General features: G+C 37.6%; 1 protein-coding gene across 2 annotated transcripts in view; it reads left to right on the top strand.

The window, feature by feature from the left end:
- The window catches only part of SLC24A2 (solute carrier family 24 member 2), a 111,821-nt gene that overhangs the window by 56,683 nt on the left and 36,548 nt on the right, over positions 1-18,590 (top strand). Inside the window, exon 5 of one of the 2 annotated variants that reach the window (XM_083884004.1) lies at positions 16,559-16,609. The exons of the other annotated variant lie outside the window; for it this stretch is intronic. Within the exon in view, the coding sequence (XP_083740130.1) occupies positions 16,559-16,609 (51 nt within the window). The remainder of the gene's footprint in view (positions 1-16,558; positions 16,610-18,590) is intronic. 2 annotated transcript variants of the gene reach the window in all.

Raw genomic sequence — 18,590 nt, 5'->3', positions numbered from 1 at the left:
CTCTTCTGGCTTCAGCAGCAATGTAGAAGTTACACAAATGGTATCGTCCCATGGTTTCATAATTTTGTTTGCTTGTTTGTTTTCCTTCCTGGTTTTGATTTTATTTTTTAAAAAAATGTCAGAATGGTGGATAATTTTTCATGTGCACTGTAGAGAAGAATGAGATTATGTTGGTTTGATTTCAGGTTGTTTAATGCTGACATTAATAAAAATGCAGCCAACATACCTCTGTGTTACATGTATGTAAAGGGTTTACTTGCTTTATCCAAGTGTGGTGTGATATATTATTTCTTTGACAAATTAGCAAGAAGACCGCTTTTTTGATCTAAGAAGCTGGCAGGAAAACCATATTGGCTTTGTAATTGTGGGGTGATCTGACTCTCAGATTCTAGTAGAAGAAACAAAAAAATTCAAGGCTATGTGTTACTTGATGCCCGTGTGTCTGTAGGACTTCTCTTTGCTGCAGTAATAGATGTCTTGAGAAATGACACTTGTGAAGGAATAGGGAAATACTAAAGAGACGTAAAATATTACGGACAAACCTTTCAGACTTCAGTGAACAAAAACTGCATATAGCACTTCACATGAGCATATGTGACAGATTGAGGACTAGACTACAAGAAAGCTAGAATTGTTGACTGGAGCACAGTTTGAACCTACTGTAAATGGAGAATAAGTATCTCTCAGGTATTTTTCCATTGTTCAAGCTTATTTCCCTTGTTTCCCATACATAGCTTGTTCAGTGTTCAGACCTGTCTATTTTTCTGCTGTAGTAAGCTTGCATGGTGCAGTGTGATCCAGAGGCTTCCCCCTTAACAACAGTGAAGGACAAAAGGGAGTTGACATCTGAAATTCCTCTTGGGAGAGACAAAAGCCCTACACTTCTGAAAATTAAGTATACTTGAAATTAAGTTTGTCAGGTAACTCAATCCTGGTTTTCATTATGTCAGTAAAACAATTGAGATCAGTGTGGATTGATAGAGGTGTTTGCAATGCATAAATCTTACTTAAATTAATCCAGCACCATTTTCTTCAAGGTTTCTTCACACATAATACTTCACTTTTTCAGATCTTTCCCTTCCAAAGTCTTACATTTGTCCTGGAAGTAATATTCTTTGAAAAAATGGGAATAGAAATAGATTGTGGCCTTAAAGGCACTAGCTATTTAATTATCTGGACATTTCATTAAGACTAACACACTGTGTTGAATTCACAATGAGATAAAAGACTCTACCTCCATTTACAGTAAACACTGTATTTTAATGCAAAAATTCATTAAGAAATGGCCAAAAAGCTGCTGGAAAATAGCCTTTGTATGTGCAGATTTTAAGTTGGTATATAAGGAAGCCAGTATTTCAAGCTTTTGCTGACTTTACAGAATTCAAATTTTAGCACATGAGAGCATGGAAGTGCAAGTCATTCAATAATTTGTTTTTGCACATGGAACTCTGGTTTTAGCTTTTTATAAAGAGACTTACAACTGTAGGAAGAATCTGAGAAAAATGCATCCGTGTTTCCATCACACATTATTAACCTTTTCTGAGGCACCACCTCTCATTTGTACAGAGACTTGGCTTTCAAGATCTTTTGCACTGCAGGCAGTTTGGAGGGCAAACATGAGGAATATCAGATGTCTTCACTGAGCACACCCATGTTGTTTTCTGAGATTTTAAGCTTTTAAATGTCCATATTAATTACTCTGTATTGAGCTTATTCTGTAAACTTCTGTGAAAGAAAAGGTGTTTTTTATTTGATGTAAATACTGTGTCTGGTCAAGGCAGGTAATACTAGTTAATAAATTTGGATGTTGTATTTTAATCTTACATTCACTTTAAAAGTATGTGTGAAAATGGATGTGGGTACCTACTGTATGCAATATTAATTATCTACTTGGAGCTGTATGAATCATATCTATGAAATTCTTCTCATGTTTTTGTGTTCTAATCTGTGTGTTATGACCTTGAAGAATCAAATTGGTGCATCATCTTTATTTTAAGAGTCTTTTGCCAGCTAACTAATTTTTTAAGCTGATAGCATTTAATTATTACAAATTGAAAGAAACAGTATTTATTAAAAGTGTCTGAAAAATACAGTCCTTTGCTCTATAAACCCACTATCTGGGGAGATGTAGAAATGTAAAGGATTTCCTCATGCCTTCTCTGGCCCGTGTGGCTCTCTCCACTTTACATGTCCTTTCCTCTACCAAAAAAACCTCAACAGTTTTGAGTTTGTGTAAGCAAAGACAATTACTTCTGCTGCACTCATGTAATGAAGGATGATGGACCTGCTGCATGACCTGTAAGGCTAAAAGGCTTCTTCCAAAACATTTGATGCAAGTATGGATCATACCCAAAGGAATAGCAGAAAGATGTTATAAAAAATTTTCAGTCTTACTTTAGTAAGCTTAAGACTTACTAAAAGTAAGCCTTACTTTTAGTCAGCTTAAATTTCCTCAGTATTTCTGCCAGATGATGACTTAGATCAATAAGTCAAAAATGTTGTGTCATTTGCTGAATTTGTTGGATTTTCAGAAAAAGAACAGTTTATGAAAGCATTAAAAAGTGCCACTCTCAAAGAAAAATGTTTGAAAGGTGTCTATCAAAGCTAACATATACCCAGGGACTCTGGCAGCCTCTACACTCAAGGCATACTCCTGACATCATCCTCCTCCTTGTTGCATTTCCTTTTTCTGCATTTCTCTAGCATTTACTTTTTTGCCTTTCTCATACTGGGTCTCACTCAACTGCACCTACCTTCTTTCAGTCTTCTCCTGTGCAATGGCTTCTTCAGCACCTGCTGTCTTTCTGCACTGCTGGGTCCATTAGTCAGATCTCTTCCCGATCAGGCACCAGCAACACTGCAGCTATCACAGCTGAGTGAACTGTGTTTTGGAAAAGCATGGGTAAAGTCTGTGAGCTCTGTTCTTGATTCTTGAGGGCTTCTAGGTCAAATATTGCCTTTAGAAGTTATATTTCTAATTTTTGCACTGCTACTGAGAGACCCAGCTTTTCTTTCTCTTTGAGTCAGTAATAAAGTTCACTGTTACATTCCCTTGAATAATTGCAGGGGAAATGGGGGCATCAGAAGGCACACTGCACTGTCACTTGGAGTTGTGGGGATTTTGCAGAGGTGACAGAGAAGAAGTCCTGTCTACATCCTCTTGGTAGCAAAAGCAGTATAGAATATATAAACAGGCCACGTGAGCATTAAAGATCTACTTGACCTACACACCATTATTACTGCATTAACATTCAATGTATTTATAGAAAATCCGCTCATCAATTTCACTTCTGAATAATTAATTTGTGAAGTCAGAACCAACCTCTCCTGCAAGTGAAAGCATCTTAAAAATGCAGTTGATTGCAAGTAGGGTAACATGAAATGAGTGAGTAAGATTTACTTTCCACAAAATGAGGATAAACATAGCAGTCCCAATATACTATTACACTCTTGTGAAGCTCTCTTTCCTTTTCCCTCTTCACATAAATATGGTTTTGGATGGCTTGTGGCTGTCTTGTGAAAGCAAACTTGCAAACTCTCCAGAATCAGTAGGCTTGCAAGGTGTTCAGCCAACCTCTCACAGATGAGTAATATCTGACATCAATGGGAGTTGCTTGATATTTGGTTCTTTGTATTCAAGCAGGTGTGCAGTCATGCTGTGGATTTAACGGTCTAGACAAGGCAGGCTTCCCCCCTCCCCCCGCCTTCAAAATCTTGGTCTCAGCATAAAGCTTCTAAGAAGATAAGAGTTCAGCCAGTCTAACAGGTGAATGTGTAGGATGTTTGTTAATAGGACATGAACTTTTCATTTCAGCTGAATTCATCATTCATTAAAAACACAACTATATGACATTAGATTTTTGTTTCCTTTTATCTTATTACAGAAATAATGACCTTGATAGAGATCATTTCCTGAGGATTAAGATTAATGACTGCCTGTGTTTCAGGCTATCATCAACTCTCAGCCAGTTGTTAATCCCCAGGAAATCCTATGCCATATTTGCTTCTGCTTAAGTCTGGCAATCCAGCTGGTCTGTTCATAACATTACCTGTATGAATAAGGATGGCATCATTTGACCTGCTGTGTTGGTCAGGCCCCAATCCAAAATCCAAGCAACCTGAACATAAATCATGATCTTTTGTAGTTGTTTTCTTCTGAGTCGTATACCTCAGATACCTTTGTCCTAGTTTTGAAAGGGATATTCCTGGCTTATGAAAATGTAGGTTTTACAAAGATCTCTACATTTTTAAATAGATGACGGCTGTTACTGTGCAGTGGGAGCAGGGCAAGAATAAGATGGTAAGTATTTTTTGTGAAAGTGTGCCATGAATAGTAATCCTACCTTCTCCGTATAAGCTGTAGGTTGTTTTAAAGATGATTCGTTCAGGAGTGTGGAGGGAGCATTTTCTCTCTGGAGGTACTCTTGTTGAAGTTGATACCAGCACTGAAGTTTAGAGCACCAGTGCAATCTGAGGCTACACTGTTTTTCTTGCACAGCTTTATCAAGATACAGGAGGAATGAGATCTTTTCATAATCATAGCATCCCATTTCTGCCTGCTGATAAGGTGCCACAGGCCAGCAAAACATTTCCCACAAGTGAGGAATTAGCTAGTTTCTGACTTTCTTGCTCTTGTGTGACAAGGCTGTAACTCATATGCAAATGCCATCTCTGCATGAAAATGAGTGTGATATAAATCTCTGTCATGGCTGAGTCCCCAGTGAGAAGTAGGTATGTTTGGCAATTTTCTCCTATTGCCATCTTGAGTCCTATTTCCAAAATGAAAAACTACAGGATGTACTTCTGAAGAAAATGAATTGATTATCTTATATGGTGTACTTTTTTTTTTTTTTTTTTTTTTTTTTTTTTTTTTTTTTTTTTTTTTTTGGTAAGGATACAAGTATGGTGCATGTTATTGGTGAAAGAAGAAACCTTCTGTTACATAAAGCTGAGATTACAATTCTGTTACTTCCTTCACTGAAGACGGAAAAATACAGTACTGACACTGTTCTGACGAAAAAACGAAGCCTGTATTCATACATTCATACTTCTCAGGAAAATGAAGACAAATCCTCAAAGTTTTTGACATAGTAGTGAATTATTTATAATGGCTTGGTAGATGTTGTTGTGTTCCTACCTCCGGGTCTTAAAGAATTTTCCATTTGCATTCACTGCAAACTGTTCTGCTTCATTTGCTGCTGCTACTTGAGTACTTTTCTTGCATGTTATGGAAACTGTCAGCTTACCCCAAAGACATCTGGCAGAGGTTGGGTAACCTTTGCCTACATGGTCACTCGGCAGCCTCCCAGCTTTTTTCTCATTTTATAAAAAACTTACATTTTTACCATGGCCTAGGTGAGCTTTACCATCATGTCTGTGCTCACTGCCATTGGTGCCGTTGGAAACCTTGTTTGCCTGAAACTGTTTATTTGCTGTATCCTCAGAGAAGTAAGGCCAGGCAGCTCAGCTTACACCAACTCGTGGGTATTGCTCAGCTCCTGCATGGCTGAAGTAAGCTGAGGACTTCCATTTTCCTCATCTCCAGAACATGGATCTCAGAACTCTTTTTTAACTTTAACCATTCTTTGATTCTGTGATGCAGCAGGACTTGAGTGCACTTCACAGAATTGCATAATCAGAGAATCACAGAATGAACTAGGTTGGAAAAGACCTTTGAGATCATAGAGTCCAACCTATGACCTAACACCTCTTCATCAACAAAACCATGGCACTGAGTGCCACATCCAGTCTTTTTTTAAATACCTCCACACAGAGTAACTCCACCACCTCCCTGGGCAGACAATTCCAGTGCCCAGTCATTCTTTCGGTGAAGAAATTTTTCCTCACGTCTAACCTAAACTTCTCCTGGTGTATGTTAAGACTGTGCTCTCTCACTCTGTCAGTGGTTGCCTGGGAGGAACTCACACCCACTTGACTACAACTACCTTTCAGGAGATTTTAGAAAGTGATAAGGTACCTCTTTTCTTCCAGACTAAAAAACCTCAGCTCCCTCAGCCATTCTTCACAGGGTTTGTGTTCCAAGCCCCTCACCAGCCTTGTTGCCTAATCTGGACGCATTCAAGTGTCTCAACATCTTTCCTAAACTGAGGGGCCAGAAATGGACACAGCACTCAAGGTGTGGCCTCACCACTTTTTATCACCATGCCAGAGAAGAAAGGTATATATCTTCAGAACTATATAAGCACAGAAGTATTTCATTTAACATGAAGATATGCTAATCTAGACAAAATTAATAAAAATAATTTTGTATGTTACTAACTATCTCTGCTTTGAATCCTTCATCATTCTTGACCATCCTTTAGGCATGCCCATAGGCCTGCAAAGAAGCTGAGCATCCTACTTCTCGAACCCTTGTTCTTACCCAACTTGTCCTTTGTTCCTGTTCTGTCCCATCAAGGAAAAATCCTCTGAGCACAGTACTCAGACGGTTTTGGCTCTCCTCTCAGCTGCAGACTGAAATGTTTGCAAGGGATTTCTGCCAAAGAAGATAGGGTGTTTCAGTCTGATATGATGGTGGGAAACCAGTGAAAAGGACAATTAGGCTAACCTTCAAAGTGTAGTGTCATGTCAGGCAGATACTCATACTCTTTTTATGTCTCTAGCTTTCACAAAATTGATGTGGTTTTTCTCATGTAGGTTGAAAGGGACTTCTTGCATTACAGAATCCAGCTAGTCCAGTCCCCTGCTCAAGCAGGATCAACTCCAGCAGGTTGACTATGACAGCTTCCAGTCATGATTTGAAAATGTTCACAGATGGAGACTCCACAGTCTTTTTTGGAGACCCATTTCAGTGTTTTCCCATCATCCCAATGCATGTCTGGCTGGAATTTCCTGGTTTTAGTTTGTGTCCATTGACTCTTCCCATGAGTGGGCACTTCTGAGAGAAGTGTTGTTCCCTTTTGTTCTTTCTGTCCCATCAGGTGCTTATACATGGGGATACGATCTCCCTGAACTTTCTTTTCTCCAGGCTGAATAGTCCTAGCTCTCTCAGCTTCTTCTCTTGTGAGGGGTGCTCTAGTCCTGCCATGATTTTTGTGGCCCAGTGATGGACTTGCTCTGGTATGTCTACTGCCCTGTACTGGTGGGCCATGGGCTAGTTCCACCAGCCACATGTCTCACAAGCACTGGTGGAAGGAAAGTGTCACCTCCTTGACATGGTGGCAGTGCTCTCTCTAGTGGAGCATGCTAAGGATGCTGTTGGCCACCTTTGCTGCAGTAGCACTTTTCCAGCTTTCTGTGGTATGACTCTCCACACAGTTGGTAGGAAGAAGAAAGCTTTCCCTGGGGAAGTTTTCAAACGGCTAAATGAGACAAGTGAAGCAATGAGGCTCATCATTCTCCAGCAAGGTCTTCTTTCACCTATCTTTAGGTTTCCATTACAGTAGAGATGACCAAAATTGTGTTCCTAATTCCTGAGGTTCCATGATAATGTAGATGAGATGAATATTTTAAAAGTATCTCCAATATCAAACACCCACACTGCTAAAGTTCAGCTGATTTTTTATTATGTCAATCATATACTGATAATCAAAGAAGTAGACCTTCAAAGTCTGAAATATTTTACTGAGTGGATCTATTTAGTTTACATACAGAGACCATTTCATTCTTGTCATATTTTGGGGACATAGGTCTTGCTTTTTCTAGATAACAGAGGTTGCACTTGCATGACTGTAGAGTGAGTGGGCTTGCAACTTTTATCATACCCACAGATGTTGAAAATTGACTGTGTTTTTGTTATACATAACTTTGTGGGGAACAAAGATTGTGGATTTCTCTCAGAAAGGATAGTTCAGTGGGAAAATTCTTTGTTATAATGCTCTCCAATAAGTAGCAATAAGTATCAGATCTGCTTATCTTCACAAAATTCACAGAGAAGGCGCATGCCGTTGTACTAGTTTCATTCATTCTAGTTACATAAGATTGAAGCACAGGTCTCCCTTTAAAATCAGTATTGATATTCGTAGGTGGAAAAACTTAAATAATGAAAGTTTTCTGATGCCTTTTTGATTTAGTTTTGAATTTGGAATATAATCCTTGTTTGGTTTTTTTGTCATTTTTCACAACAATTTATTTCTGCATGCTCTGTTTCGTTGTTTTAACTATAGTCTACTTAAGTTGTACACTGCAGGCAGAATTCTTGTTTCTCTTCTCCATAATATTTTCCTGTGATGCCCTGTTCTTCGTATTCTTTTTGGGATTCTCTACAGTGAGTGCGTGGAAGACATGAATATTTAAATACAACCATGATCCCTGCACAGGGTATAGCTGTTCTAACTATGTATTTACATGCTTAATGGCTCTAGCTTCATTTTAAGTTTCTTCCTAACTCAGTATTTCTTTGTTAAAAATATGAACAACAAAGAACATAAATAATATATAAAGCTCTACAGGTCAGGGAGTAGTCTGTGAGGGGCTTTCCATTGCAGCTAAAAGTGGGAGATTTCCTTTAGTACAGTTTGCACATGACAGATGACTTCATCATCCAGAGGTTGGTTGGATTTTATCACTGGATAGTGAAAGGAAGGCATGCTGTCTTTCTGTTATTTTCCTTGGATATGCTGGAAAGCAAAATAGCTGAAATTTATTCAGTTGGACGTGCAGATTTCCAGACCCTACAGTGCCTGGTCCAAGAGACACCCAAGGAAATCCTGATCCCACTAGAATCAATTATTGAACTCCCAATATCATTAGCATAGTGAGGTTTTCACTTCTACACCTTGGAATTCCTATTTTAATGAATATCTGAAAATTGTTTGAAGATAAATAGCATCTTTAAATCAGCAGGAATTGTGTTTGATCCAGGCCAAGTAAATTCTTTTGTCTTGGTTTGTCTTTTGGTGTTACTACCTTACAGAACATGTTTGGCCCTTGTCTTCAAGAGTTGATGGCAGATGGAACAAGTGTATCTTAAGAGGAAAGAAGAAACAAAGGAACAAGCAATTTCATTCTTTTCTTTAATTTAAGAAAAATAAAATCACCTAAAAATATCAAAATCTGGGTCTGATATACAATAGTAATTTAATTTAATTTCAGCCATGACTTGCATATGTCTTTGACCATCCCCTTAAAAATATTTGCTCTTCAGCCCATATCAATCAAAACCTCAACAAATTTCCTTTTGTCACCACAAGAAGATTTGTTAGATAGCATAGACTGAAAACAGTGGATTTTCACGCTTCATTTTAAATGTTGCACTAAGAGTAAAGTAGTAGGTAGATCTAGCTTTTGGATGTTAGCTATCTTAAGCTGCCCAGAACTCTACTGATATGACTGTAAAAAATTGAATTATATTTCTACTCACACTCCAACTTGATAGAATTGCAATAAACCAATTATATAAAAGCAGACAACTCCAATAAAATTATTTTCAGGGCAAAGCCACCTAAAAAAACCAGGGTAAGGACACATGAGGAGAGAGAACAGGAATAAAAGTCTTGCAATTTAAAGACAAGATGCAAGGTGACAACACATAATAATGTGTTATTAGAGTTCAGATGGGCAAAGTAATAAATGATTTAGTTACTCCCAGTGTACTGCCCAATAGCCAAGTACCTGGAAGACTTTGTTTATATTATTTTCTGTATTTGTTTAGGAGTGTTAATAGAGCAGTATTGGTAGTAGTACAAGCAAATAAGATGTAATTCTGAAATTCAGTGCAATTTTTAACTCTATTACTTATATCCAAAAGGGATCTTTTTGTATTTTCTACAGAAACAGCTCAGTGGCAAAGCCTCCATTTTTGAAGGACTGGCAGCTGGAAGGTCCACAAGCCACAAGTGAAAATGTAGGGTACAGCATCTGATTATCCAGATGTAGTAGGAGACTAAGTATTTTGCTTTTTAAAAGATTTTTTGTTTTCTCTCCTCTGCATTCTGCAGTGATATTATATACAAACTCCCACAGCAGTCCCAGTCTATCCCAGATGGGATATAATTACTCGGCAAGAAGGTGTCTGGTGTGACTTTATGATGCCTGTATCCCCAATTGTCTGTTCTGTTTATGCTGGATATTCTGCACCTTTATGACTGGTTCTGAGAGCGAAGGTGGAGAGAAGAAGTGCACAGTTTGTTTTCAGAAACTGCACTTGCTCCCCTGCATCCTTCTCATGGACTGTGTTGTCTGCAGCACAGACAGAGGGAGAGAGCTCTCCTTTACTTTTTAGTTAGTTTTTAGCTAGCTGAGGCAGAGAAGTTCCCTGCACTGTTTTTTATGTTTTCTTGAGACTGTTCAAACCTGCTCTGGACTGAAAACCCAGAAAAACAAGGGAAGCTCACACCTGTGACCCACTGGGGCCAAGGATGTGGCATTTTTCAGAGCAGGAGGGACTGATAAGAGACTGAGCGAGCAAAGCTACACCCCATGGCAAAGACTTTCTGAATTTGCCATCTCTTCAGAACAGTGAGAGGTTTCATTGTTTAATATTATTCAATTTTTATGCTTGTGAATACTTTGCTTGTTAAATAAACAAGTTTTCCTAGTTTTCTCCAAGGAAATCTTTTCCTGAACCAGTTGGGGGAGGGGCCGCTTGAATTTTCTTTTTAGGGGGACTCCCATGTGGAGGTTTCTTCCCAAATTTGCCCTAAACCAGGACAGAAAGCTAAGCGGTTTATGAAGTTTGTAAATGACAGGGGTCAGAATAAGATGAGATTCACTGAAAAAAGTATTTCAAATAATTCTTTCTTTTTAAAATTTACAATTGCTGTTAGTCTTCAGTTGGTGGGATTTTCTTGTGTGTTTTTTCTCTAATTGTGTAAGTACAAAGGCATCTTCTTTTGTTAAAGATCTCTTAGAGGTTAGGACTCTAATTTTAAACCTGTAATGTTAATCTTCAATTGATCTTTCACAAGTTCTTAGCATCAAGAGATCTTTGTTCCTAATCTAACATCAGTGCTGAAACCAAATCAATCTTTGATTCCAGTTTAGTTTCGATAATCACTACAACTTACCTAGAAAAGTTTTTAAAGTGGCCTTCTTTTTCTGTTTATGGATGAGGCTGATCATCAATTTAAATTTTCTCAAAATCATGACATGTAGAAGAAAAAACAGTAAGGACATCCTTGTGCTCCTTGGTGTTATCATATGAATTCCTCTAATTCCTTAAGCCAATTTTTTGGCCTTCTTTTAAAAGAATGCAGATGAAAAAGGACATCTTGTTAAGCATGATGACAATAGTAAGTGCAAATCAGAGGTCATATAAAAAAGATATAAAGGGAAAGAGTGGGTTTCCAAAATAATGTCTTGGTAACCAGGAATTTGCTGACTTTGAGAATTCTGTGTACAGCCTCTCATACAGAAATTCTCTTCTGTCACCAGTACTCAGTTTACTTATAAAGTAAACTTTATAAGTTTAGAATTTTTTGTAATTATTTACTTTCTTCTAAGTTGAAGTGCTTTGCTACATGCATGTTCTTAGTTTAATTTAACCAGTTTTGAGCCCTTATTTTCCAATTTCACTTCTCTTCTATGTCTTAGGTATCCAACCTTTTGGTAGTTTGAATTTATGAGTATGAAAACTCAGGAAAAATATGTGTTCTTCATCTGCTTGTTGCAAGATGCCTCAAGATTTCTTTTAAGCTAAGCTCCCACTGATGCAAAGGAGAATTAATTAAGCCTTGACACCTTCATGACTGTAGAAGTCAAACAAAAGGAGCCTCTAGTAAATGCAGCAGTGGAGTTGTACTAAAAATTATGGGATTGCCATCAGTAATTTCTCTTTACCAGTTTTGTTTTAAATAGTAGATATATCAACTTTGAAGCTTTTAATTAACTTGGAGTAGTGTGACATGGATTCTCATACAAATACATTTTTTATGCAAAGTGAAAATCTCGTGCTTGTTGAAGAAATCCAGAATAAGTTTCTTTCATTTGAGAGTCTGACTTTACATTTTCCATGAAGGGATACATACCTTTAGGAATGCAAGTTGCTGTCTCTAAAATAGCTGTATGGCGTATGAGTGGTTGGAGAAACTCTGAGATAGCCTTATTACCAGGGTCAGCTGCAGTCTGTATCTGACATCTTAGTCACAGGAGAATGAAGAGAAGTAATGGTTCTGCTTTTCTTCTGTGGCACCCTGTGGCTATATACTTAAAAGACAGAAAATAGTATTTCATTACAGACTATGTACTAGAGTTAGTGAGTATAAAATAAACTCAGTTATTATCTATCTTATTTAATAAAATAATAGAATAGTTTGGTTGCAATGGACCTTTAAAGATCATCTGATACAATCTCCCTGCAATGAGCAGGGACATGTTCAGCCAGAGCAGGTTGCTCAGATCCAGATCAGATCAGGTTGCCCTGTCCATCCTGACTTTGGATATGTCCAGGCATGGGGCACTTACCACATCACTCTGAGCAACCTGGGCCATTGTTTCAACATCTTCTGTATAGAAAAATATCTTCTTTATGTCTAGTGTGAATCTACTTTCTACTACAGTAGCTCCTACTAAAAAAGTTTGTCCCCATCTTTTTTGCAGTTCCCCTTTAAGTGACAGGCTGCTCTATGGTCTTCTCAGAGCCTTTTCTTCTATATGCAGAACAACGCAAATGGGTTGTGTTCATAGGAGAGGGGCTCCATCCCTTGGTGGCCCTTCTGTAGACTCTCTCTAACAGGTCCATGTTCTTCCTGTGCTGGGACCCCAGAGCTGATGCAGCCCTGCAGGTGGGGTCTCAGCAGAGCAGTAGGGCAGAATCCCCTCCCAGGCCCTGCTGCCCACAGTGCTTTGGATGCAGCCCAGGACACGTTTGGCTTTCTGGGCTGTGAGTGCACGTGGCTGGGTCATGTCCAGCCTCTCCTCCACCAGCACCCCCAAGTCTTTCTCCCAAGGGCTGCTCTGATCTGTTCATCCCATAGCCTGTACTGAAATCAGAGATTGTCCCGACACAGGTGCAGTGCCTTGCACTTGGTCTTGCTAAACCTCATGAAATTGCCATTCCCATTTATCCAGGTCCTCTGAATGACATCCTATCCTTCAGATGTGGCATCAATTAGCTTGATGTTGTCTTCAAACTTTCTGAGAATGCACTTGATCTCTCCTGTCAATGTAGTAGATGAAGATAATAAATAAGACTAATCTCAGAGGGACACTGCTCATTGCCAGTGTCCATCAGGACTCTGAGCAGCTGACCCCTACTCTGTGAAAGTAACAACCCAGTCAGTTTCTTTCCACTAAACAGATCCATGTCTCTCCAGTTCAGCGAGGGGAAGCATGAGGGGATCTTACAGAAGTCCAGATAAGTGACATCTGTAGCTCTTCCCTTGTCCACTGATGTAGTCATTCTATCATGGAAGGTCATCAAGTTTGTCAGGCAGGACATTTCTGTTGGTGAAGCCATGCTGGGTGTCTTGAATGTAATTGAAATCATGAATAACATAGCACCAATAACCAAAAATATTTTTTTGTTTGCTTTGATGTGGTGTGACACCTACTAACACTGTAGAGAACAGTAGGTAGGAAGACAAAGTTGCTATAATCCTTCAGGAATGTCAGACAGGATTACCAAGAACCTTCTGTTCTTTTCTGGTGTAAAAAATATGCACAAGGGAACAAATTAATTCAGTGACTGTAACTGTTGGTGATCAGCTGTTAAGCTGCCTCTCTAGATCCTCTTTGTTTCATGTGACCAGCAGGGATGCAGGTACTGGCTGTCATCCAGTCTGTTTACTATGACCTCACCATGGGAATTGCATAGCATGTTCACAAAAATGGAATGATCAAATTTTAGTTGTATTGGATTTGTGGATAATTTTGCAGTCACCCTTTTCAATTCCATTTCAAACAAGTTTACTTCTAAAGCTGTGAAATTTTTCCAATACAACTTTTTGTTTTCTAAAATTTACTTAATTTTCTGTTTACTTAAAGTTATATTAAACAGAATATATCTTGGTATAACAGGAGAATTCAAAAAACAAAGAGCAGATTTAGTCCAAATTTTACAGCAGAAGTACAATATATTGGAAGTAGACTGTATAGAGGCAGATCTGCCAAGCAGCACTGACCTAAGTAATCTTAATACCCTCAAAAATAACTCATGTGAATACATACAGATGATGTTTTCTGGGATTATTGTGGTGCATTGTAGTCAGTGGGCTGATGAGTGTATGAAGTGTTCCACTTTTCTAAGTATAGGAATATAAGCTTTGGGGAACATAATCTCACCAGCAAGATTAGAGTTTTCCTGGAAATAATTTTGCTAACTGCAGGAATCAACCTAGTTTAATCCTTGGTGTGTTGAATTGCTGAAGTGCTCAGAACATGATAACCATCAGCATCGCACACTGTGATTCATCACCTTGTTTCTCTTCTTTTTTGGTCTCTTTAAGGTCACATCAACCCTTTTTTTCTTTCCTGTTTATCTTTTATTTCTCACTTCAGGTGGGAAGCAAATAGATTTAAATGGGATTGCCAGTGTGTGAAATGTCCTGCCTTGCTGCCACCCCATTACTTATTTTTGAGATTTAGAATTCACAGTTGGTTTTCTCTGAAATCTCTTCTGGTTCATCTGCTGAGTCAGAAGCCTCATGCTATTCTCTTAATTCTGAAGTTTGTTGCTGTGGTTCAATGTTCTTCTAAACTTCATTCATGTGGTCCCTTTCTGCCAACATTTTGTTCTCCACGTGCCTCCATTTCTTTAACTCTTACACTCCTTTTCACAGACTCTTTCTGGCATATGTGTTCCAGTCCTGTCCTCAGTCTCCAGTGAATGCCTCAGCCCAGGTTCTAGCAAAGCACACCCCAGACACATGAAGGCAAAGATCAGTGAGAGTAAATATAAGCAAAGGTGCTGCCTGTAGAATCAAAAAACACTGAGCCCTAATTAAATAGGACAAGTAGTTCCAAATGTTGTGTATAGAGAAGTCTATATTGAAGTTATTGGGAGCTCTTTCCAGGTAAGGAAATTAAATCTTTAGGACTAAAATTAAGATGGTAGGACAGTAACTTATTATATGTACTAACAGCTACAAAGATTTTGTTGCAAGACTAAGAACATTTTTACAAAATGGTATGTGCATTCTTTATTGCTGTAAAACAATATAATAAATTCTGTCTTTAAATTACATTTTTCTTTGTTTTAAGAGAGACTTAATGTCCTATTCTATTTGGCTTACTTACAGGCAAGTAAAACACTGCATTGTACTAGCAAGAGTATATGGATACTTTTAAGTTTCTTTATAATATCCTTATGAAAAATCATTACAATCCAATCATACTTACTAAAAAGAAATAACAATGATAATGTCCTCTATGTTTTAGTTACATGGCATAAGGCATTCTCTGTCTCTGCAAATGATGTAAGATTCCTTTTTTTATTTTTTAAATGTATCTCTCAAGGTGTGAGATTTGGTATCATCAGTGTTTTACAGTTAAAAATGAATAGCCAGGCTTCTACTGAAATTCACTTTTGTGAAACATTGTTGAAAACTCATCACACTTCATCGAAAACAAAACAATTGGATATCACTTTTGTATTCAATTGCTTAAGCTGTGCTTAAGCTCTTTAACAAATATGAGAATAAAATATTTGCAAAGTAAAAGGCATCATCAATTGTTAAATGTCCATTTTTAAATGGTTACATTCTGTCAAAAATTGGATGCTCAAAAACTCAGTTGCAAAACTTCACATAAAGATGATGAGTAGTCATCCACAAATTCCTCAGCCAGATTGTTTACAAATTCCTCATTGAGCTTAATTTTTCATTGTCCTGTTTTGTGAGTTTATATTAATTATTGTGTTTATTCATATAATAGCATATATGCCAAATGTTAAGAAAAAAACACTTCAAGAAAAGGAGTGTAAAGCCACACCTGGAGTAAAAAGGTGATTTCATGCAAGATTGTATCACACAGAAAGAAATAGTAGTAGCCCTAGAGACCTGGAGACCTCTGCGTTCTATTCTTTTTTTCTGCCCTGACAGAGTATAATAATGCAATATATTCAGATAGATTTAATGATTTAATTAATTTAAGCCCATATCCCCTGATGAAGCAAGTAATTTTTTTCTGATTTCACAAGTGATAAGAGAGTGGTTAAATTAAGTAGCCCCTCTAAAGCCAGTCAACATCAGCCCTGGTATCAAAACAGTGTTTGGGAGACAGCATTATGAAGAGTTCCTAAAATTATGTGTTTTGAGACTTTTTGTTTAATTTGGATACAGAAATATTTGAATGTCTTACCCTGAGGAATGATAAAAAAGCTTAGTTTGCAAAATTGCAACCTTTTAGGTACTCTCAAGGTTTATTATCTTTTCCCTAATGCAAAGGCACCAAATTGGCAAGAAACTTGAAAAGGCTAAATTTTAGATTTCAGTGCTTCTCCTACATCTCACTTTAGCAAGTTTAACACTTTAGCTGAAGTCAATGACTTGTGAAATTTTGGAGGGGGAAAGCAGTGCCATTTCTGTAATCTGTGTTTCGTTGTCCTGGAAAATGTTTTGCATAATCACTGTTCCAGTTTATGAAGCACATGCAAAAACATGTACATTTCTTGAATGTCTGCTGGTTCCTTATCTCTGTGTCTTTTACTGTGATGTTATAGAGCTTGGATCATATGGAAACCTAAAATATTATGACACAATGACTGAAGAAGGTAAGAAATATTTTAGAATTGTTTGTATGAGCTTTTTTTGAAGCCCTCTGAGCGCCTTTTATGTGTTTACAATTTTTCTTTGTTTTTCTTGGTCTTATTTTCATTTTCTCCGTTTTTGAATAACTCCTTTTTGCATGTCTTCATTGATGGCTCAATCAGTTACTGCTCTTTTTTCAAGTTGTTGTTTTCAACATTTCAGTTCTATTTCAGGTAAGGAAATACAATGGGATGCTTTTATCAAAGAACATACTTGTAAATTATATGGCACAGTATAACATCTATTGTAGGTGCTTATTTGATGCCGTATTTTACAGTGCATTCAAGAAGAGAAATTAATTTATGGATTTTCAAATCAATCAGAACAATTGCTAAATGACTTCAGTTTACTGTATTATTGAAAAGTAACAAATAACCGTTAAAAACTAGGCATGTTTATTCCTGGAGTATTAATTGTATGCTTGATTGCAGTGCAAAAAATTTGCAGTTTGAAATCCTCATTCTAGCAATACAAGAAGGAAGTAATTAGGGCCTGAATCAGGGCTCAGTGAAATCTCAGAAAATTTTTCTGCTGATTCAAAAGCATTGCAGTTCTATCTAATTCAGGAAAGCAGTTAACTCTGTACTAAATTTCCAACACATGCTTTTCTTCTAGTGCAGTCAGCATTCCTACAATTTGGAATTATTCCTGAGCTGAGACCTGATTGTCTGTAGGATCAAGGCCTCTTGGCCAGCTCTCTGATTATGTTGCCAGACAGATATTTTCATTATGTAAAGTTTACAAATTAGCCACACGTTTGGGGATTGGGAAAATCTTGAGACCTGTAGATAAGTTAGCCACCTATTCCTCCTTGTTTTTTATCTTGGGAATTTAAGACAAATACCATAATTCTCTCTTTTTTAAAAACACAGTTGTTTTCTAGTGTTGAATAATCTTGATGATTTTAAGAGAATCTTCATTACATGACTTATTCATGATCATTCCTGAGGGAACATGAAAGATGATAATGTCTATTTCCCTCCTTCTGTATCTGCTGTTGATACACCAGTATATCCATCCAGTTCTGGGGCTGGCTGTGGGAAATGGTTCCATGCACCTTTGCTCCAGGTGTTGGAAGATGCTGTTTTCATCTGTGGCAGGCTTGAGCTCATAGAATGGTCTTGTCTCACTGCACTCCATTGCCCAAATTAAGCATCTGCTTCACAGGGGTGGCACCAATATAAGAAAAGATGTCTGAAAGTGGATTTTAGCAGGCAAACAGTGGTGTCTGTGTTGTTTAAACACACCTCTCAAGCACCTGTAAGGGGCCATTGACCTGGGCCACTCAGATATGGCTGCCAGAGGTAAAGTTTTTGCAGTATGTCTTATCTCAATCTTCATTACAGTCAAGATAAAAAGGTAATTTCTCACTGTGGCCTTAAATCTGGATTTAAGGTTTTCGTTATTTATGGCGAAGTATTAAATCTATTATTTCAAAAGTAGCCTTCTGAAATTCTTAGATACTCTATTGTCATCTAAATGTAGTTATTTGTAGGGAAACACCTGTTTCAGTATAATACATACATATATGTATATTATTACTGTGCCTATGCAGAAGTAATGCTTTTAATATTCAATGTCATCTCAGAATGCATTTCTTATGAATAAATAATTCAGGACCATACTGCAGCAAAAGGGAAAATCCAGTGGCAGAAATAAAAAGGGAGCTCTTCATCTTTAGAAACATTAACACTGACAAGAGTCTGTGATGGAGTTTACCTTCTCAAATACAACCATCATCATTTTCACATGTCTTTCACAAAACAAGTAATGAGTAGTGAATCTCAGAAGTTATATTTTGATCAAAGTGTACTATATATTTTCAGCTTTCTGTCTGAATTTTCAGAAGTCATTACCCCTTTTCTTCTTTCTCTTCTTTTATTTCACTGAGGTTTTTGTACCTTTTGCACAGCAACTTATTCACAGGAACATATAAATCCAGTT

Source organism: Zosterops lateralis, assembly GCF_965231275.1.
Source record: "Zosterops lateralis genome assembly, chromosome: Z".
Lineage (NCBI taxonomy): Eukaryota > Metazoa > Chordata > Aves > Passeriformes > Zosteropidae > Zosterops > Zosterops lateralis.
This window is presented reverse-complemented; position numbering and strand designations above follow the sequence as displayed.